This window comes from Zonotrichia albicollis, chromosome 7 (genome assembly GCF_047830755.1).
Source record: "Zonotrichia albicollis isolate bZonAlb1 chromosome 7, bZonAlb1.hap1, whole genome shotgun sequence".
In the NCBI taxonomy this organism is placed as follows: Eukaryota; Metazoa; Chordata; class Aves; order Passeriformes; family Passerellidae; genus Zonotrichia; species Zonotrichia albicollis.
The window spans coordinates 16,737,745-16,761,158 of NC_133825.1; the positions used below are offsets into that span (position 1 = coordinate 16,737,745).

The window sequence follows — 23,414 nt, forward strand, 5'->3', positions numbered from 1 at the left end:
TGTCAAGCTTTCAGAAGTAATATTAAAGAAGAAAACTATGCCAGATACCATGATAGGGAATTTAGGTAAATCAGAACTTATCTGTGCTTATCCACTAAGTGCCAGACTAATTGCGAACTGGAGAATTTTATTTTTTTTTCAGTTTAGATTTAACAAGACAATTCCAGGGACTACCTAGCTTAAGCTAGAAATGAAAGTGTTATATTAGATCACCATAAGATAAAAGCTTAAATAGTGAGGCAAGGAGACTTGAGTCACAAGCTTGTGTGAGAGATTTGAAACTCTGCCTCCCTCATTCCTGTCAGAGCCTTTAACACCCAGGTGCTCTGGGGTCCCTCCCATCTCAAGCTGTGCCACAGGGCCACCCTTCCCTGCAGCAGCAGCTTCCCTGCAAGCTCCTGCATCTCCAGCAGCCCCTCAATGCCTCAATGCAGTGTCCATCACAATGCAAAACACACCTGGCAGGTACAACACTGAAGTGCTGCTGCAGAAAAACAGCTTCATTGTCTGGGGACAACTCAGACACATGTGGTGGCCACAGCCAGTTATACAATCAGCTGGAAAAATTACTGCCTTCAGATCTCAGCTGACCCAAAACAGAAATGTCCTCCTTTGGGAGACAATTAGGAGAAAGTTTACACCAACATGGACAAATAGCACTGGCCGAAAAGCTACTATGGTTCATCTCTGAATAAAAAATAATCTAGGCAGTAACAGCCAGGAAAACATGATTTCAGACTCTGCCCTACAGATAAAATTCTTCAAATAATTTCATTACTTATTCATAATCAGTACATCTACACAGGAAAGAGAAGACACAATGAGAAGACACCAGGCACATGGGAAGCAGTCTCTGGTGGGTTTGATTTAACAGGCTGAACACTGGTCAGCTACTCTGAAGCAGCTCAAGCATAAGGGAGCATTTAAGAGGAGTGATTAGATCCCTGTTTTCTCCCTCACTGGTGTGATCCAGGAAAAAAAGAGGGCCCATGGGAATGCAGAAACTTGGTTGTGCTTGGTGAAGTTCTGCAGTGACTTACAGCCTTTTGGCATCTCACTGTAACTGCTCAGCTGGATGGCCATGGTCACCCAAGAGCCACAGAGACTCAGGCATGCAGCACCTGCATCACTTTGTGAGAAATCTCTTTGCACTAACAAGGTGAAAGACCAGGGAAAGGCATTAGATAACCTGCACCCAATATGCTCTTTCCACAGATCTTAATATGCAATTAAATTTTAAAGTTACAATTTTGTGTTTATTTATAAATGACACAGTAGTTATAGGGAACCTTTAACAGAAATTGTTGGGAATCTACTGATTTAAGAGTTAGCTGCTCTAATTTTACTGGTGGTTTCCTCACCTATAAATCTCTAATAACTTTCACAGTGCCAGCACTGGCAAAGGAAGAATGATATTGCAAAACATCTAGATACTAGATTGTTGTGTAAGCTCCGAGATACATTTCCACACTATAAACATTTAATGAGATTTGTTCCCACCAGACTATTTACTGCATCAATCTATTTCATGGCACTGTATTTGCAACAAGAAGATAGAGCAAAGGTTATTTCAGGTCCTTAGCCAATAGAACTTTCTGTAAAGCGAGAAAAGTGTAACCATCTCACTCATAAAATCATTTCTGAAGTTAAATGCTCTATAAAATGTGCTTTATCTAACTCACACAGCTTCAATTCCCATTTGTGCTACCCAGGTAAAAATATATTTACAACTTGATAAACAAATGCTTTTTACAACCATCAGACTTCTATGTTCTTACATTTCCAAGTAAAACCAAATTCAATTCAAAATGCTTTTTTCCCCATTTTGTGTACATCAAAAATTTCAAATTTTAGAAAAAAAAATAAATGTTACTGCATTTTTAAACAATACTGCTTACACAGAGTCAAGATTAATTCATCTGCAGTAATAAAATGCACTCCTTTTGACAGTTCTTTTTTTTTTAATTTTTAAGCAATCCAGGTAAATGCAGGTTCTCATATAAGGAATCTCATTTGTCATTCACAGCTACACTGTAACATGTTATGTATTACACTTACATGTTTCTTTTTACTTCCATTTATTAGGAAGATAGATTAGGAACTGTAATTTCAAAATCTGTAATGTGCAATTGTAGCCTGCTCCTCTGTGGGGAACAACCTGTCTGCTTTGACTTTGAGCATGCCAGAGAGGCCTTTTTTGATCAAGCAACTGCCACTACAAAATCTGTGTCATATTTCTATGTATTTCTTTAATCTTCCTTTGAAAATGTTAGATAAAAATCTACTACCATCAGTCCTAACATCAGTTATCCTGAAAATGTATCACAGTCTTAGCACTGGGATGCTGAGATCTGCTAAATCCAAGAATCCACAATCAAAACCATCCATATAACAAATGTGTTTAGAAATATACATTCCTTGTGTTGATCTGGGCCTACATCAGTTACACCCCATGAAGATCATGGTCTGTAGCCTCACCTACATATCTTTCACCATTTCTGGCAGGACAATGGAAAATCACACTGGTGAGAGCCAGAGCAGCCATGAGAAAAAGGAAAAACTCCATAGAAAAACTTCAGATGAGGTCAGGAATAGAGAAAGTGCTGCCTCCCCCCAGGTATTTGCTTCAGTAATGGAAGCAGAAATGCAGAGGAGGTGAAAGCATATTAGCTGTGTCACTTTATTTAATGATAAGCAGCAAATATAACGAGGTTTCTGAATTGCTCCATTATAGAAATTACAGAATGATCCCACTGACACATTCTGGAGACAAGGCCTCGGCTTGCATGGCAGCAGCTCAAATGCAGCCAGGGCAGCAGTGGGCACACTGAACTCTGGGCTCTGCCCACCTCCTGCAGGATGTGTCTGTCTGTCTGTCTGTCCCAGCAGCAGGGACACAACTGCAGCTGACTCTGCCCTCTGTTCGAAGGGAGCCAAACACTGATCACACATGAACCTTAACTCCAAACTCCTCTGAAGAAAATGAAATCATTTCAGTGAACCATCTCAATGAAATCATATCAAGTGATACTACTTAGACTAGGACTAAGCAGAACAACAACCTTTAATGCCTTTAGGCTCATCATTTATGGTACCAATAGTTGTTAAAAAATTAAAAAACTGTTTTCCAAAAATACTGTAATCTCACATATTTACATACCTCAAGCTCATCAAGTGCACTTCCCAGAGTAGCTGTGCGAGGTGCAGGTTGCTCCACTTTATTTCCAACTCCTTGGGAAGCATTAGAAATTACATTGAGAGCATTCTGTATTTCATTGCAAATTGAATCCTTGCTGGCTGTAAGGGATGCAACATCTGAATGTTCCAAACAAGCTGAACATATTGAATGTAGGAATGCAGAATTTTCCTTCAGGGATACACGTGCTGCAGCAATTTCATCTCGCTGATTGCTAGATTTCAAATCCTGCCAGCAAAAGAACACGCTGTTTATTTCCAAAAGCACTCCAAAACTGACACACGTAAACATTTTTTCATTTCTATCTCTGCCCTGCTTAAGGAAATATCAAGTTAAATTCATCAAAGTTTGTGAAAACAGACTGTACCGATAGTTACAACTGAATCATCATTACCTCATGAGAAATGAACAAAGTATGTGTAAAACTATTGAAGGTGGAGGGAGAAGACCTATCCTTGTTGATCAGCATCGACTCCCCTTTATTCATCAATCAGGCACTTTTTATAACAGTGTTAATTCACTTTATGCATATTGCAAAATCTGAGCTCCTGACAGGCTGTAGAGAAAACTTCAGCTCCTCCTTTTGTTTATAATACCTGGAGTTAGTTTACTGAAACCAAGATCAGTGTTCCCACCATGATATGAAAGGTTCTCAAAACCTTCCTATCTATTCCCAGACTGGCCGTCTGTTCCCAGTAGCAGCCAAGGACAGAATGGTCTGAGAATCTTGCTGTTTATATAAAAGGTGGCTGAGAACCTAATTATTTACAGGATCAAGCCTGGGAAAGGCTGCTTTACAGCAGGCTTCTATATTTCCCTCAGCTGAATACCTTCATGGCCTCTTTCCTTAAGCCATGCTTAAACCAGGCTCTCCACATAAAACAACCACCATTTTTAGTGTGTCTTACATCCAGCACCACGAACGGTGATTTGCTTGTTTTGAAGCACTTTTCCTGTGAGCAAACTGCCCTGGAAATGAGCTGTCTTTCCTCCTAGCCATGTCTTTCCTCGGTGGCAGTGGAGAAGGACAGAGGTGAACACAGATAAGGCATTCTGTAATTGCTGCATCTGAACAAACTCCCCGTGTTTGCTTCCCTGCCCCAGCAGCCTCTGTCCTGAGCATGCTGCAGAACAGCAGGCAGGTCACAGATACCAATCCTGCACTCCCGAGAAAGGGGAAGCGTGGAAGGTGTGGAAATGAAAAACCTGCTTGAGAGAAGCCACCTTGAGGCGCCTCAGGGCTCTGCCTCCCCTCTGTCCCTGCTGCCAAAGCACTCAGGGATCTTCCCACACCCACCTTGTTCCTCCCTTCTCCACCAGCCCTCCTTGAAACCCTACAGCCTCCCACCAAGAGAGACAAGGGACACAGAGCACCCAATCCCACTGAACTGGCTCCAGGAATCAATCATGGGCACTGCTATCTGGACAGCTGAAAGTTACAGACTTTGGAACAACCACAGAGTCGACATCGGGCCGTACGGAGCCTCCTGCCTCATCCTGTTTCACTGCAGACATTTTCCCCTGCTTCCTCTGCATCATGTCCCCTTGAAGAGAAAACTAACATGGCTTGGGTGAAGGAGACAGCTAAATTCAGGGGAAAAATAAGAAAGGGAAAATAGCACATCTGAGCCTGTGGCACCAGATTCAAATGATGAGAAGAGGCACAATGAAGAATGAACAAGTAAATGCATACAAAACTTCTCACAGCCTGCCCACAGGCAATCTGAAGTCTAATTATTTTCCTTTGCATTGCATCAGGCTCTATATGCATTATTTACAAAAGCATCACAGTACCCACTTCTCACTGCATGAAGTTTTTAAGTTTATGGCTGTAGAGCATTTGATAGTAAATGAACCAGTCCTGTATGTTTAAAATCTCATTTAGTCCAAGATATGCATAGGACATAGGATTGCATCTCACTTCCTCAGGCTAACTTAGAAATCTCGGGGATATAAGTAACAAAAAAAACCAAAAGCAAACAAAATGAAAGAGATGTAGTCTTAAGCAGGAGCAGACAACAGTTTAACCAACTGATCATCTGAATCAGAAAACTGTGTTTTCTTTAGTGTATTAACACATCATGTATTTTTAAATTTTTAATACACAAATATATAAATGATTCACCACTGAGCAAGAGAGATTTCATTGCCCAGTGTGTTCAAATCCAAATGCTCCTGCATCTCCAACCTCAGTAAAGCAGCTGCAATTTGTCCAGTGTGCTGGACTTGCTCAGAAAAGAAATGTTATTTAAGCACTGACTCTGGTTCTAATTAGTGAATCTATCTTTCCTGCAATTACTCCAAGAGAGCAGCCTGCCCTCTTTTCTCCTGTGCTACAAGGAAGGCACAGACACAGAGATACGATGGAAAGTCAATGCAGCACTCCAGCCTAACTGGCTTCTGTTGTTAACCATTTCTTACTTTGCCACATCATATGCAAACAATCAAACCCAAATTTAAAAATTACTTCTTCCCTCTAAAACAGCCCTGTCTAACCAGGAGTGAGGTGATCATAAGAAAACCAAAACTGGGGAACCAGTAGCACAAAGCCAGCAGTCAGTAACAACGTCTGGAAAGGTGCAGTAAATGAATGTTTTTGTTTCACACAATACTGTAGAGAGATTCAGAGCCGTGGCATTGATAAATTCTCCTACAAAGAGCTCCAGTTTTGTTCAGTAATATGTTAAATTTAAAAAAATGCTCAGACCCCTGAAATTCATCACTACTTTGTTGCTTAGCTGTGAGCTTGGAGAGCCCTCAAAGAAGCTGCAGAACCATCATTCCTTTCCATATTGAGGAAACAATTACATCTTGAGATTTTTCATGATAAAAAGAAGAAACATCTGATAATCTCAGTCTGAGCTTTTGTATCAATGGACCAAAAAAACCCCTAAGCTTGAGTGATTTGCTATCAAAGCTCTGCACATGTGGATTATCAGAATAATGAACTAGTTCTTTGAAGGAGGAAGGTAGTCTCCACCAATATCTGCAGTTCACCCAGCTACTTTACTGCACTTCAGGCTGTTTTATTTTTTCTTCATGGTTTAGCACTTCCATCTTATTCCAATCTCTTTTTAGACTGGTGTACTATGTCTATACTATACAGACATAAACTATATGTTTTTCCACACTAAATCAGTAATGTCACGTGAGACCAGCTGAGATTAAAGATAATCCCATTTCCAAGCACTGCCAATCCAAGAGGCCCACTACAGACATTTCCCCAGGCTGCTGTCCCAGTCCTTCCAGGACATATTTCTGTGTCTTCCTTATATCTGGTTGTCCATGACAAGAATGGAAAATGAATGGATAATCAGCAATTTCCAGCTGTGGATTGTTCCAGCTAAACCCAGTCAATGGACATGAAGACTTTTAAAACTTGAAAACTACCTTCTCATTGTTAAGTTTTGACTGGACTGCTTCAATAAGGAGAAAAAAAGGAGGGGAAAAAAAAATTGTTCTTTATCCCAAATAATACATCTGAGGTTTGACAGGTCAATAGACTGGGAAGGCAGCTCCTGCTCCCTGAGCATTCCCATCCCACAGCTCAGGGGGATTGGAATCACCATGGGTACAAATCACACTGCTGGATTCTGCACCAGCTGCAGCTCCCCTGGGCACTGCAGCACCCAGCCTGTCCCTGCACAGACAGATGTTACTGAACCCAGTGCTGTAGCCAGGAAAAACACAGGCACAAGAAACGCCACAATTTCATGCTGCTATAGAAATAGGGGACAAAAGCATTTGTTTTTCATCCCAGCTTAAACCTGGGCTTTAGCATTCAGCTTTCAGCCAGAGTGGCTGCCAAGTTGTGCAGAGCTGCTGATTCAAAGACCATAATGAAGCTCAAACTCTTCCAAGTGCATTCATGCACTGTTCATCCGGGCAAGGCTCCAGATGATAAATTCCGTAAGCATTGTGCTGTCCTTTCCAGTGGAAGAATGATCTCACCAAGCAAAGCAAGTGAAAACCACCTGGGGGTGACACTGGCAGTAGATGTCCCTCAGCTCTGTCAGTTCTGCCAAGGGAACGCTGCTGTACAGAGTGTGAGAGCTGCCAGCCTCGGGCTCTGCCAGCCTCAGCTGGGAGCTGCACCCACACCCGGGCCCTGAACCCCAGCTCCACACGGCCTGGGACCCTCAGTGCCCCTCCAATCCATGCCACAGGGGTGCCAGGCTCCTGGGACCCTCAGTGCCTCTCCAAGCCATGCCACAGTGGTGCCAGGCTCCTGGGACCCTCAGTGCCCCTCCAAGCCATGCCACAGTGGTGCCAGGCTCCTGGGACCCTCAGTGCCCCTCCAAGCCATGCCACAGTGGTGCCAGGCTCCTGGGACCCTCAGTGCCCCCTCCAAGCCATGGCACAGGTGTGCCAGGCTCCTGGGACCCTCAGTGCCCCTCCAAGCCATGGCACAGTGATGCCAGGCTCCTGGGACCCTCAGTGCCCCCTCCAAGCCATGGCACAGGTGTGCCAGGCTCCTGGGACCCTCAGTGCCTCTCCCAGCCATGCCACAGGGGTGCCAGGCTCCTGGGATCTTCTCTCCCTCTCCAAGCCATGGCACAGTGATGCCAGGCTCCTGGAACCTCCAGCCCCTCTCCCAGCCATGCCACAGGGGTGCCAGGCTCCTGGACCCTCAGGGATCTCCTGCTGTCAGCTCCATGATAAACCTGGCCCTGCCTGCTCTACAAAACTCTCCATTTGCCAAGCTGCAAGCAGCATCACCTGGTGGCTCCTTTCTTCCACACAAGGCTTCCAAATACATGTGAATTGTACACAAGTGACTGTAACCACACCAAAAGGAGACACAAATAAACACTGGGACAAACAGCTGGCAGGATAAAGGCTTCATTAGCACAAATGGAATCCCAGTGGATGATAGAGCTGTGCTGCACTGACCAAAGGTTCCCTTGTGAGAATTCACAGCAAGTTAACACCACTGAGCCTATCCTTACCAAGCATGATCACAGTACGTGATAGGAATTCCAAGCTAACTTTCTAAAACACAAGTCTTACTTGGTCTCTAAACCCATTTTTTCTGACCTGAGAAATCAGAATCAGCAGTTTTAGTGTCTCATGGTACCATTACACCACAGCATGTATAGGGCACAGAAACACCACACACACACACAAGATACAGACCCTGTATGGCCAGAAGTGCAGGCAGTTTGCATCACATGCGTGAGTACACAAAATATCAAGTGTTATGTGCACAACAAATGCATATCAATGTTACCATAAGCCTTCAGTAATAGCCTCTGTCTCCAGGCAACCCAGCAGTGTTGATGAAACCCCAGCTGAGAGCAGGCAGGGAAGGGACCTCCAGGACTGAGGTGCCAGCAGAAATCACTCTCTGTATCAATACCTGTGCACTGTTCATCATACAGGAGTGACAGATAATAAACACCACAGGGCAGCACAGTCACCTCACACAAAGCCATGACTGGATTACACCCCTGCTCCTGCAATTTACTGATGTTCTCCAGGAATTTCTTGTTCAGACAGAGAAGGATGCAGTTTCTTTTGACACTGCATGTTTTGGTTGCATCAGATTGCAACTACTGCACAATATTCTGAGTCCCTCCTGCTCCAGGAACTCCCAGCCCCTTTACTGATGATGGAGCAATCCTTGCTGTCACTTCTCTATCAGCTGCTTCACTCCAATACCCTGCTGTTATCCTGCAGTGCCCTAGATGAAGTAGCTGATTTGGGAAGGTAGCAAAGCAATTTTTTCCCTGTAAGCATTGATATATAGCTCACAAAGGTTCTCACCCAGCACAGCTACAGTCCCATTTGTCACCAGTGAGCTTGCCTAGAACTAGAGCAGGAAGCATTCACCAAGGAGAGGGCTCAGAGGGTAGGAACCTCCACAAGGTCTTATCACATCTGGAAGCTTTAACTAAGCTGTTAAAGCTTTCAGGAAATGTTCTGGCCTGGACTTTTTTCAATGGAAGATGACTCACTGAGAAATGCAGCAGAATGGCCTTCCTCCACAACTATTTTTTTCCCATGGTTTTATTAAACTGTCATAATACCATATGTGACTATTTTACTTGCTTCTTTTCTGAGGTTTTAAAACTAGAAGGGATTTGGGGATGTTTATTGGATTGAAAACTTGTTTCATTCTCTGCCTTAGTGGTAGTAGGCTACTCACAAACAGCCTAAGTAAATTCTTACTGCTGGCAGATCACTTCATACAGGGTCCACAACCAATTCCACTGATACAGTTTATCAGACAACAAACAACTCTTTCACATTTAGCCTGTTTGAGTCATCTTTTTATGTAAGTGATCATGCCAGAACATATCACAGCTGCCACAAGAGTCCAGGATCTCTTCCCTGGTATCAGCTGAAGTTCCTTCCCCAGGTACAAGTTTCTCTTCATTTCAAGCAGAACACAGTTCAGTTTTCCTAGATTTATTATTATGAAAGATGGGAAATCATCAACAATAAAGAGGTACAGGACTCATATAAGGCAGTCTTGTTCCACCTGCTCTTTCCTCACAGATTATATAGTCAATAAATCTTCATGGCCTTTGCCCCTGTTTTTCTGTCAAATTCCAGGTAAACTCTTTTAAATATTAATTATAACTACTTCTGAAATATTTGAAGTCATGTACTTGTGGTTTTTCTAGTTAAAGCAGAATGAAGGGGCTCAGTGCAGCCCCTGCAGCCCAGGATGCTCCCAGGGAATGTGAAGTGTCTCCAAGCTCAGCCACGTCCCGCTGACGTGGGGAATGAGCGTCACTCAAGCAAGCAGCCCTGAAGTGCTAATCCATCAAGCAAGCTGATTAGCATTACCCATTTCAGCAATGTTAGCAGCAGGGCTTGTTTTCACTGCTCAGCTGAAAATGCAAAATGAGCTGGTTTCAAGTATTTATCATGGACAATCCCCCCCCCCTTTTTTTTTTCTGTATATCAATTTAAGTTTTTTAATTTTGTTTTCTGCATACCTTGCAAACACTTCCAGAACAGAAACTCAGAGCAAGAAAGAAGCAGCCATTAAGCCCTTGAGCTCTGAACTGAATGTTAATGCATTATGTGTGATAGATTTAATACAGAACTGAGAATAAATGACTTCCAGCAGCTGCACTCTGGACCTATAAATTGCTGTGAGTACTACAAAATCCATACAGAGGAAGAACAACTCTATAATTTACAGCATCAGTGCCTGTCAAAAAATGCTGCAAATACAGAACTTGATTTCTTCCTTTTAACATTCCTATTAAAATTAGAATTATCCTTACATAGATTCCATTTAGATTAGAAATTTTACTCATCTTCCCTGGTGGCACATCAATGCAGAACACCATTTATTTCTTACTACTGTTAAACTCAATTCAAAAAACATAAACACCAAAAGAGTTTGATAAAATAAACAGGTAACAAGCTAAGGATTAGCTTGTGTTTTACACTGCAAATGGTTTGGGAAGGTGAGGAAAGGGCAGCACTCTGGTGAGACAGTTTATCCTGCACAGCCACACAAATGCAGAGCAGCAAATCTCAGGGGCCAAGGTGTGCACTGCTGGATTCTTCTCAAGCTGCATCCTGACCAGCAGCACTGACAGGCTCCATTCCCACAGTCCTGTTTTGGATTCTGCAGCCCCTTCACAGCACAGTGAGCAGCCTGAGAGTTTGACCCAATATACTGTAATACAGAACAGCAGCCATAAAAATGGAATAAACTGGAACCAGTACCTGCAAACTGCACAATGTCATTCATTTTATGGAAACATTTCTAAGTTCTGGGTCCCAAATTCACATATCCACCCAAGAGCTATAAATGGTTGCTAATTTGTGGGCACCAAACAAGGCATTGTTAAGGCATGAACCAGATCTGAGTTTTTCACTAAGAAAATACCTTCCATCAGCTTGTGCATGCAAATCAGCAAAGGGGAAAAACTTCTCACATTTTCCAGTCAACAGACACTGTAACAGTGGTTTTTATTAAAACAAACACACACACACCAAAACTAACACCCTTCTTAACACAAGTAATTTCAAAACCCATGGACCACAAGGATTCTGTTTTGCTGAAGACATTACAAACAGCTCCAGGACTGAGATCAGCATGGAACTGCATTGCTGGTACATTTATTGCCTTCAGAGACTACTGTCTGTTAACAGCGGTTTAAACGTCCAACTTAAATTATAAGTCAGCTTCAAACTTTTACAGTTGAACTGACCCAAGTTTTACAGTTTAATTGAGTCAATGACTTCCAGGTCTCCCCAAAGTGCATTTTTTATGTGGCAGTAAAGTTAGTAAAGGCTGTTTTCCTGATCTCTAAATAGGTAAGAAATAAGGTGTTCAAGTCCCATGAAAAAATCCAGCTGAAGTATACTGGTATGAAATAAGGCATTTAATTACAATTTTTGTGGCACGAAGTCAGAAGTTTCAATAGATAATTTCCATTTTCCTAAACTGAATGCCCTGTCAGAGGTTCAGTCACATGAAAGCCCTTCAATCCAGACAGAACTCAGCCTTACCCCTGTGTCAGACACACAACACTAAAAACTAAAAACAAAGCCTGTTTGTAAGTATTACCTCACATGGCATTATTTTCATAGATCTCTCCTCCATCCCCTCTCCACACAGAATTTCAAATTCCAGTAAAGTTTGGAGAAACTTAATAAAGAAAAAATTGCAGGTGAGAAATTAAGTCTGAAAAAAACCTGGCTTACTTGGCACTGACTTGTGTAACATTTTCCATTACAAAACCCCTACTTTCACCTGTTCCTAATTCTGACAAATTAATAGGTTAGGCTAAAACTTCTCACATCAGATCTTTGAAGAGGGCTGTTGATTCTTCCTTACTTGGTGGGTTTTTTGTTCAGAGAAAACATGGTTTTCAAGCACTTCCAGGTTAAAGGCTAAGGAAAGCATTCTCCCCATGTCAATAAAGCCTGAGCAGCATTTTCTGGAGAAAACACACTATTTGCAAGTTTTTTGGAACAGCTGAATTAAGATTTGCTTCCTTTGATATCATGTGAAGTTGAAATAGTAACAATAAATACAAAGCACAAAACACTCCAGAGGAATGGTCAGAGAGAAGAAAACTCAGGATCCGTGGTCCTGGGGGCTGCTCTGACAGGATACACGAGGTGAAGGAGCAGAAACAGCATCCCCAGTGCTTCACTGTTTGTGTTGTCCAACTGAGAACACTTCTTAACTTTAACTCTGTGTCAGAAACTCAATGTGAAAAAGCAATTTTCTCTAAATTGGTTTTAAAAACTCTTCTTAAAGAAAGTAAGTTATTCCTCCCTACTAATTATAAGCCTTGGTATTGAAGCAATCACATACTATTCTTCCAATTACTCACTCAGTGCTAAGCTTGGCTATTTTGCACAGAATTAAAGCAAAATTGTACAGAATTAAAGCAATTCTCTTTAATTGCCACATTAAAGTCTTTGGAGGCCTGATGGTTTTCAGCCTGCAAGCTCTTCTATTTCTTCTGCCTGCATGCCACCAAAGCCCATTCACCACCAGCAGGCACATTTCTGACCCCTCTCCTGATGCTTTACAGTCCTGGCAAAGCTTGCCCGGTGCTGAGTGCCTGCAAAGAGCCCCTGGCTGCTCCTCCTGGGCAGCTCTGGGGCAGGAGAGGCTCCACACTGATGGGGGCACATCCACAGCAGCAGCAGCTGCTTCTCTCTCACCACACACTGCCTAACAAAGGGATGTCCTCCAGCCCTCCCAGACTGCCCACATGCACCAGAGAGGAAGAGACTGAATGTCAGACCTTGCATCCAAATCACATCAGAGGAAGCAAAAACTGAGGGGAAAAATACTTCATGGCCTTTGCCCCTGTTCTTCCGTCAAACTCCAGGGAAACTCTTTTTAATACTAATTATAAGTACTTCTGAAATATTTAAAATAATATACTTTTGTTTTTTCTAATTAAAAAAACCCACAACCAAAGCAAGCTGAATGAAGTGACGGAAGCAAGTGGCAGCTCCCTGCAGCCCAGGATGCACCCAGCCCACAGGGCAGGGAATTTGAGGTGTCTCCAAGGCTGCCGTGGGTAAGAGACAAGGAGGAAGAGAACGTGGCTAGAAGGTCAGTGACAGAGCAGGAGAAGAGGCAGGGGACTCCTTAAGGCACCAAGCAGAAGAGCAGTAACGTGGCCACCATGGCCTGGGCAGCCCCTCTGGGGCATGGGGAGCACAGCAGCCCTTCCTGCCCAGGAGGACAAAGCCATTCCATCCCCCAAGCCACAGAACAGAGCTCAGTTTGTCTGTCCCACCTCCCTCTCCAGCTGTGTGTCAAAGAAGAAAACAACATTTGGTAGACAGGAACAGTGTGGAGATCTTGGTTTAAGCATGGCTTAAAGAAAGAGGCTATGAAGGTACTCAGCTGAGGGAAAAAGCAGCTTTTCTCAGGCTTGATCTTGTAAATAATTAGGTTCTTAGCTACTTTTTATATAAACAACAAGATTCTCAGACCGTTCTGTCCTTGGCTGCCACTGGGAACAGACAGCCAGTCTGGGAATAGATAGGAAGGTTTTGAGAACCTTTCATATCATGGTGTGAACACTGATCTTGGTTTCAGTAAACTAACTTCAGGTATTGTAAACAAAAGGAGGAGCTGAAGTTTTCTCTACAGCCTGTCAGGAGCTCAGATTTTGCAATATACATGAACTTAATTAACACGGTTATAAAAAGTGATTGAGTGAATGAAACGGAGTCAGATGCGAAATCAACAAAGGTGGTCGCTCCCTCACTTCGACAGAACAGAGGTGAGCACCCAGCACTGAAACTTCTCCCAGAGGATAAGCCTGTGGTTTAGATCTCACCTAGGAAGGCCCCATTAGCAAAACAAGGCTAAGAAAATCAGCCTGTGCAGTATCAGATTTCCCAAGAACAAATAATTTCTCACATGCAGGACTTAAATACTTCATTTTCTTCCCATTTCATAATGGGAAAAATTAACTTCATGCTCAAGGATGATGACTTTGTGCTACTGGGAGCTTCTCACAAGCAGCCACTCCTGTGAGATGAATCCCACGTTACCAATGATCCCATCGTTCTCCAGTGTCACAATCTGTTAAACACAGATTAAATCAAAAACCTTCTCAGGCCAAGTGGGAAGTACTACATGAGCCTTTGCAAAAAATGTGAATAAACAAGCACAACCTAAACACCAGCAGTCTTCTTCTGTATTTCTGGATCTGCTCTTTTAAGAGTTGACTTAGACATTTCTTTCATTGACTAGCTAAGTATTGCTCAATTAGTTTAAATGTAATTACTTTCCTCTCATTACAGCATCAAGTCTCTTGTTGGCAGCACACCCACAAATTCCAAGGTTTACAAGTATCTACATTGCTTTTCACTTACAATTCTGGACAAGTGCTGTAATTTCTCGGCTTGCTGAGACATATCATCTTATAGTTTCAGGACTGTGAATTCCATTTCTATAAAAACTGCAGGAGAGTTCTTTTGTCTTGTAAAGTTTATTTAACATGAAAATAACCTTTCTGAAATGTTTCCTTTCTTCTAGATCATTCTTGTGACATATTAATGCAGCACTAAAACTTTTTTCATAAGACAATACCTCACTGTTAAAATGATAAATCACACTCAATGACTACCTAATCAATTTAGTTTTTAGAGTATTATTAGAACATCGTTTCTGAAAAGTGAACAGAATTTTTAAAAAGTGCAATCCTTCAGAGACCTGATGTTCAAAACTAAGAAGCATAACTGCCACCTGAAAGGGAACAAATCTTTTGTATTTCATTATAATAGTCAATTTTTGCACAATATTGAAGACATCATTCTTGCTCAGGGAAAAAGTTCCACCACTTCTAATATAAATTTCTTTCAGCAGCAATGTGAGATGAGCTGTGTATTTTCAAAGTTTCCTGGATGTCCTCTCACAGTGGATTTGAAGTGTGTGGCGCCCTCGAAGTGAATGCTGCAGAATCAGAGGGAGGGCAGAGGTGGAGGGCTGTGGGACTGAGAGCAGCAGGCAGGGCCCAGCCCCAGCACTGGAACCCAGAGGAGGGACACAGGGATCTGCAGCACCTCATGGCCTTCACAGCAAGGGAAACGTGGCAAGGAGCACATCAGCATGGCAGCAGGGGAACCATCACCCCAGCCACACACTCAGCAGCAGGCCAGGGGCAGAAAGGAAGGAATGGAATAGGAGGGAGCAGGAAAGGGCTGGGACTGCAGCAATCCTTGCTAAAGAAGGCTTGCTAAACACACGTGACATTCTCAGCATGTCACTGATGGCAACAAAAATAAATGTAACACTCCTTTTCACATGACAGAAATGGAAGAAGAGCAGCTGGCACAGGAGCACCCGATGGAGAAGGAAGGACCCAAAGAGAAGGGCAGGCAGGCAGCTCTGCCAGCCCCCAGCCTGCCTGGAGCCTCCCCTGGGCACGGAGCACTCACCCCCAGCCTGGGACAGGGCTGGGGAAAGGGCAGCACCTGGGCCCCACAACACCCCACAGCCACCCTCCTAACACCCCACAGCCCTTCCCTTCCCTTCCCTTCCCTTCCCTTCCCTTCCCTTCCCTTCCCTTCCCTTCCCTTCCCTTCCCTTCCCTTCCCTTCCCTTCCCTTCCCTTCCCTCCAAGCATTTCTCACTCTAAGCAACCACCAGTAAAGCTACTCCTATCTCATTCTAAGCCATAGGTACTTCCTGCCATTGGACTTGGGTTTTTTTAGAGAGTTTTTTTATTCCACTTGAGCCTCTTCTGTCATTTTAGATTGCGTTGCTTGGGTGTTTTAGAAACCATCCTCTGAAACCAAAGAAATCTGTTTCGAAATTGCCCAAGTCTTCAATGTCATTTTAATGTTCTTCATCATGCATTCTCTCTACAGAATTATCACCAAACTGGAAATTTTATTAGTTAAGTGTAGCATGGAAAACATTCTCCTGTTGAAGTGGCAGTCATACACTAACAGCAACAACAAGAAAAAAACCACCCAAAAAAGCCATTTAACAAGTGCATACACCTGCATTCTGTATACTTCTTACAGCACCCACACAGCAGCTGTGGCATGTCTGTTATTAACTATTTTTTCCTGCTTCTTAGACACTCTTCTTCCAACTTAGACAAAAATAATTTGTCCTTGTTAAGCAGTCACAGAATGACAACTTCTAGATTTAAAATTAGTCTCATCAATCACTTCAGCACAAAAAAATGCCCCAAATTCAAAACATTTGAAATTCTATTGAGCAGTGTATTAAACAGCTAGCCCTGAAAATTCAGGTTTGTGAAAGTCACTGAAGTGTGTTCACATCTGCTGCTGATTCAGCCTGTTAATGCCACAGTAATAGAAAACTGCCAAAAAGCCAACCACATAATAACAGTTGCCCTAGAAAACAATTTTGGTAATTACAGTCTTCTCAGATAATCAAGTAAAAAGCAATTTACAATCTCTATAAGATGATTTTTTCCTAGCATAACAAAATTATTTCCATATAGCACTTGGATGTTGCATTCAATGGGTGCTACATTGCAAGAAACTTCCTGATCATTCATGACCATTTACAGTAATTACACAATAAGCAGCAAAACAAAAATACACATTTTATCTGAGCTGGCCCAAGTGGCAGTTCCAGTAAGTGACAAGAACAGTGGTGTAAGTGCATCTACATGCCAGAGAAAAGACAACCAGCATGGGAAAACTCCATAGCAAACCTTCTGGGAGGGGGAAACCCAGACTGAAACAATGCCTGCCTTGCTCCATGTTTCCCCAGGTTTCACTTCTCAATGTTCTTTACTGCTATAAAACAGGAGAAAATTAGAACTTCAGAGGATAAATCAGCAAAATAAGTTTTAGCTACTTTTGATGTGAAAAAAGCCTGCATTCATTCACCTCTTAAAGAGAACAAACCCAAAAGATGAATGTGGCTGCTGTCCTGCTCCGTATCAACACACAACCAATGTCCTGGCCTGCTGGTCCCTGCCAAGCTCAGCTCCCACAGCCAGGGCACCAGTCCAGGAGAAGCTGAACAGGGTGACTGAGCTTTAAACAACACCAGCCACAGCATGACCTTCAAACGAGGATTCATTTATCTCCAAAGAACTGACCCAAACCTTACCATTAGGTTAAGCAATAATTTATTTGGCAGCTCCTCTCCAGGGAGAGGTACAGAATTTTCCCACAGACTATCTATCTATCCATTAAGACTGGGGAAAACTCTTCCAAAGCCATTAAAACTCGTTCTTTTCTTTCTGTAAGGAGCATTTTTTAAGAAATACCTCCTGTAAGATAACAAAGGGGCCTGATTCATGAGGTACTTTGTGCCCACTCACTACTGAGATCAGCTCTTAGTCAGGCTCTGATTCAGCACAGGCCCACAGAGGTGACTCTGGAGACACAGTGGCACCACCAGCCCCCGTGGCACCAGAGACACTCCTGCTGCTTCATTCAAAGTAATTCTGATGATTGGCACACTAATAAATGGGCACACAGAGAACAGCTGTTATGTGGCATCTCTAATCATCAGAAAAAAAAGTCAGATTGGAACCTCTGGCCTTCAAACAGGCCATACACTGCTATCAAATCCTTGGAATGCACAGTTCATCAGATACCATATGTCAAAAGTCAAATACCCTAATAAAGTCTTCCTAGTCAGTAATGAATCCTAAAAGAAAATTCATTCTATCACTTAGATGGATTCCTCAGAATTTTCCACATTCTTCTATTTTAGAAAAGGTTAATTTATTTTTTTAAATAAAGGGATGCAAGGCTTCAAATTGATAGCTGGCACAAAGCACAAAGCAAACAGCTCATTAGAAATACCACAGGTAACGAGCTTATCATCTTTCTGTTGTTCAGTCAATAAAGAAAAACAGACATTTAACTGAAATGAATAGAAGGCATTAGCTTTTCATGAGCAGACAATTCATGATACCAGTCATGAGAAAGCCAAGAACCAAATGATCACAATATGGTGTAGTTAACACAGCCAAAAACTAAAAGCAGCCTGTCTTGTATATGAAAAAAACCCCAAAAAACAAACAGAAATAGTCAAAATTCAACTGCCTTATTTTCCACTTTCCACACGAGTGCTCTGGATCTCCAGTTCTCACAGCCAGAGATTCCTTTTTTGTCAGGATTATGGTTGTATACACTTGCACCAACAGATTAACTTCTGTAGGACTCACTAACTCTGTAAACCCTTCTGATACCTCTTTGCTTGCAGTTAAAGGAGGATAAGAGTGTTAGGATAATAGCTATACATAACTACTTCTCTACTTATGCCATCCACAGTTCTCTAAATCACATGGATGTGTGCTTTGAAGAATATTACACTTTTGTATTTGCAGTTTACTATCACAGTAAAGGTCAAATGGAGAAGCTACAGTTGACTGAATTACATTATGCTACTGCTTCATTAAGAAGTCTGATGCACAGTCATGTTTTAATGAATTACTCACACTATTAAATCATTAAAGAAAAAAAAAGCCTTACTATACTCAGAAATATTCCAATGGGTAACAAGTTGAAAAAAACACATTTAGTAACTCATTTCATCTTCACTGTAAGCCAGAGAATTTCTGAACAGTTCCATTTTCTCAGTTTCACTATCAAAAATATTTGCTAAGGACAGTCAGTAAAAACATTTAATTTGTTGCAGCAGCTTCAGTGCCAAGCAAAACCTGATATGAATGAATAAACAGGTGAAGTCCACAGAGGAGGAGTGCCATTATAAATCAGGCTAAGTACAAATAATGAAGCTACTTCATCCAGGAGACACCAACACTTGCTTATACAAAGATACAGAACTCTCCCATGCTGTTGCTGCTGTACAATTGAGACATAAACTTTAAGGAATTTAGAGATTTTAGAGGAGCTAAGATTTTAGTTAGAGATAAGCCTTATTGGAGTTAATTAAAATAAACGGGTAGGCCTTGAGGAAGTTAAGAGTTAGTAGGTAACTAATAATTGATTGCTTGTCAACACAATGTTTGGTGAGCTTGATTTATAATAAAGAATATAGAAACTGATAAATAGCTTTTGGGAACATCAGACAATTTCAGCCTCCTCTGTTCCGAAACCAATTGAAGATGGGGAATGGGAGTTCTACCAAGGGTTCATTTGTCATATTTGCATTGGAAAGGTAGAAAGGTCAGAACGAGGAAGACTTCATTTACTTCCTCATTTTGGGACCCCGACCCATGAAAGGGACCACCGACCCATTTCAAGGAACAAACTACACATGCTTAATGGCTTCTGAACTAATTACCATGCTTAATGGCTTTTGAACTAATTACCATACGAAGTGGGGAATGGGATGTACCAAAGCTATGAATATGTATTTGTATTTTGGGCATTCAATACTTGTACAGATAAAAGGACTCTGTAATCACCTGTAAATCACAGTGTGCATTTGGGAGCTATCCCACAATAAACACACACTTTCTAACTTTAAAGTGTTAGAGTTTTTGTGTGTCACAGTTGGATATCGATACTAGATCCATGTTTTCAATAAATCCCAATGATGGGATTGCACTGAAAAGCAGAAGTTTTCTGCTGAGCAGCAGAAGCAGCACATGCCCCAGCCTTGCCCTGCTCACCACCCCCAAGCTCCCTGTTGTTCAGGAGGAGCTGCAGCTCTGCACAGTGATTCCCAGGGGATGCACATCATCCAGTACCCATCACACCTGGTCAGTCTGCACTGACCAATCCCTCTGGAAATGCCTCAGGGCCACCTCAGCTCAGCACCAGTGGGGCACCTTGGACACCCCCAGGTTTCCAGCTCCAAACCACGCTCAGCACAGCTCCCACCTGCTGCTGCCCCTGGGCAGATCAGGCCCACAGCTCTGTGCCCTCTCCAAAGGACGAGCTCTGCTTCTCCAGCAGGGACTGCTGCTCCTCCTGCAGCCCCATCCTGCTCCAGTTGCTGCCCCTGTGAGCACAAAGCCTGTGGGTCACAGCTGCTGCTGCTTTGTCAGGCCGCACACCCCACGCACACAGGATGCCTTTGCACTCACACATTTCACTCTGCCACGGTACAGGTTTGCTCAGCTTTGTCCTTCAGCAAAATAAAAAAGGATGCCCCTGGAGAAAGATGACTTGGCAAACATGGAGTGGCCTATGACAAACAGTCACACTGGGGGAAATTGAGAGAAAGAGACCAAATGGATTCATCATCAAAAATTTCCTTCCCTTCTCAGGAGAATGAAGGTACCCTACTCAAAACAGAATCTCTGTCAGATATTAGAACTAAACATAAAAGAGCAAGTCAAACACATAAAGAACAAAAATCAATACTAGCAAAACATTTTTAAAAAACTGAATTAACCACAGACACCAAACACTGCAAGGAAAGTTCTGGAAACATTGATAGAACAGGAGGAAGTTGAAGCAAATGCTGCAGCACTACAGGGAAATCTCTAGAGTCAGAGTCTTCTTTGAAAGATAAGAAGTTCACTGCATTTTTTTTTCCAGGCATTACTTCAAAGATCAGTAGCAATCATAACTTAAAAACAAGAAAGAATATAAGAGTTCAGATTAATACTGGAAAAGAACACATTGACAAATACTTAAGACAAGCTGGTATGTTTCAAATTGCCTAAACCTGTTTGTTTCATCCCATCTTACCCTGATCAAGCAAGTGATTCACCGGAGACCCTGCTGGAATACTGATGAGGTAATTAGAGAACTAGGGGAAAATAATTTATCCTTAAAGTGAAGATTCCACAAAAAGAGGAAAGCAAGGAGAAGCAATGGAATAGAAGTCTAATTATAACTGTTAAAAGAAAAATCCACTGCAATCACAGAAAAAGGAAAGTGAAAGTAAGTTACACTAATTTGGGCTGGCTCAGGCAATCTCCTTTCTTTCTCAAACAGCACCAGGGAGTGTGACTAAAAGGAGATGGCAATAATGTATATAATTTTTCTAGCATGCCTCTTAACCCCATGGCAACTGAGGCTCAGGAAGCAGGTTCAAAGAACATGCTCTAAATGAAATCAGTGTAAGGATTGTACAAAAACATCATCAGGGAAAACATCCTGGAATAGATAATGAAGGACCACAATCAAATACAAATATATATTAAATTAAGGCTCATCAGAACTTTTTTCTGCAACTGGAAAATATCCTAAATATTCTCAACCAAGGTTATGAAGAGGAGAGAAAGCTGAAAGAGGAGAAGATTACAAAGGGCAAGATGAGAACTGCAATAGTCTCAATAACTAGCATAACCAAACCTGCACCTAAAAGCAACTTAAAAACATACATTCCAACATGCACAAATGTCTATACTCAAATTGGAAGAAGCAAACTGCCAGCTATATTGCAGTCCTACAAAAGAACCACAACAGAGAATTCACATCTTAATGGAAACATGTAGCTCTGTTTTAAATCCATCTCCAATTATGCCTGAAACAAACAGCATTGAAGAGAAGTGAATTAATAGATTGCAGCCTGTAGAAACATCTGGTTACCTTTCATCATCTTTAACAATGATAAATCCACAACTGAATTGATGTGGAACAGTTGTGGGCACTACAAACCCTGCTCTTTGCTACTGTGAAAAACTCTTTCCAAAACAAGAGGGGAAGAGAGCACTGGACACACACAAAGGTCCTCAAAAAAGAGCACTTGTATTTAGAGAAATGAAGAAACTGAGGCTGCAAAGTAAAAATTTACAGAAATTGTGGATCATTTTGAGTATATAAAAAGGAATTGAATCATCTGTTCTCTGTGGACAGGAGAAAAGAAAAAAAACCCCACATTATTTAAATGGAAGGAAGAAAAACAAATAAAGGGGAAATACTTTAACAAGAAGGATGTGAAATACCAGTACAGATTGCACTGAGAAGTTGCAGCACACATAGGGACAGACATTCTACAGAAAAAAACCCAACTGCTGGAATTGCTCTCTCACATATAGTTCTGGTTTGGGATACATGGATTCTGGAGAACTTCCTGTGCTCCTTTCTCACCTACTTTTCTGATTCTATGAACACACATTTTGAAACATAACAAATATCACAACTCTCCACCAGACTAAGCAAAAAGAGATTTCACAACTAGTACAGAAGGAAATGTGTCTGACTAACAGAAGAGTGTTACAAAGGCATAAAGAGGTTTTCATTATAGGTCACTAAACCAATCTCAGTTATTCTGGTTGTGACCACAGCAAGCCTTGTAGAGACTTGTGTAAAAATATCAGGTACATTGTCAGAACAAGCCAGAAGCACACAGGGTCTGTGCTTTGTGCTTCTGCTCTGCTCTGCAGACACACACAGCTTTGAGGCTAAAAAGAGCCCAGCACATGAGTTCTGCTCAATGCAGCAACTTACACAGCGCTACATTAAATGCTGCAAGACACAGCAACTAAAACTAATCTCATGAGTAAGCTGCTGGTGAAGTACAATAATCTCAACAGAAGACATTAAAAACAATCACTTACTAAACATACATGTTCTTTTCATTCACTGTGCCTGAGCAAGCTCCTAAACTACAGTACAAACTAACACAGACTGCAGTGCCTGTGTTTCGGGTCCAGGCCTTAGGCATCCTCATTTCAGCAGTGCTCACATCTCAGATCTGTTGGAAATTGGGAATTATTCCACAGAGCACCTGCAATGATTCGACTGTACTGGAAGGGGTTACTGGAAAGCCTGAACACTCCTCCTGTGCAGGGCAACAGTGCAGAGATGTCTGCACCAGGCCTGGCCCAGGGAAAAACAGTGCACAGCACACACAGAGGGGAAAGAACTCTCCCTCAGAGTGAACTCATCTCTCCCTCAGAGTGAACTCATCTCTCCCTCAGAGTGAACCCAACTCTCCCTCACAGAGAACTCAACTCCCCCTACACAGTGAACTCAACTCCCCCTACACAGTGAACTCAACTCCCCCTGCACAGTGAACTCAACTCTCCCTGCACAGTGAACCCAACTCTCCCTCAGAGTGAACTCAACTCTCCCTCACAGTGAACTCAACTCTCCCTCACAGTGAACTCAACTCTCCCTACACAGTGAACCCAACTCTCCCTCACAGTGAACTCAACTCTCCCTCACAGTGAACTCAACTCTCCCTACACAGTGAACCCAACTCTCCCTCACAGTGAACTCAACTCTCCCTGCACTGTGAACTCAACTCTCCCTACACAGTGAACCCAACTCTCCCTCACAGTGAACCCAACTCTCCCTCACAGTGAGCCCCAGCAGCACTCTCAGCACGGTGCTGTGCTTGTGCCTGGCCCAAAACAACCCCTGCAGACACTGAGCATTCACACCCTGGGCTCTC

The 23,414-nt window shown here is 42.4% G+C and overlaps 1 protein-coding gene across 4 annotated transcripts in view; it reads right to left on the reverse strand.

Moving 5' to 3' along the window:
• CTNNA3 (catenin alpha 3) overlaps positions 1-23,414 on the reverse strand; it is a 410,743-nt gene that overhangs the window by 325,985 nt on the left and 61,344 nt on the right. For 3 of the 4 annotated variants that reach the window (XM_074544396.1, XM_074544395.1, XM_074544397.1), the window contains one exon: positions 3,161-3,424. The exons of the other annotated variant lie outside the window; for it this stretch is intronic. In XM_074544396.1, coding sequence (XP_074400497.1) covers positions 3,161-3,424 — 264 coding nt within the window. The remainder of the gene's footprint in view (positions 1-3,160; positions 3,425-23,414) is intronic. 4 annotated transcript variants of the gene reach the window in all.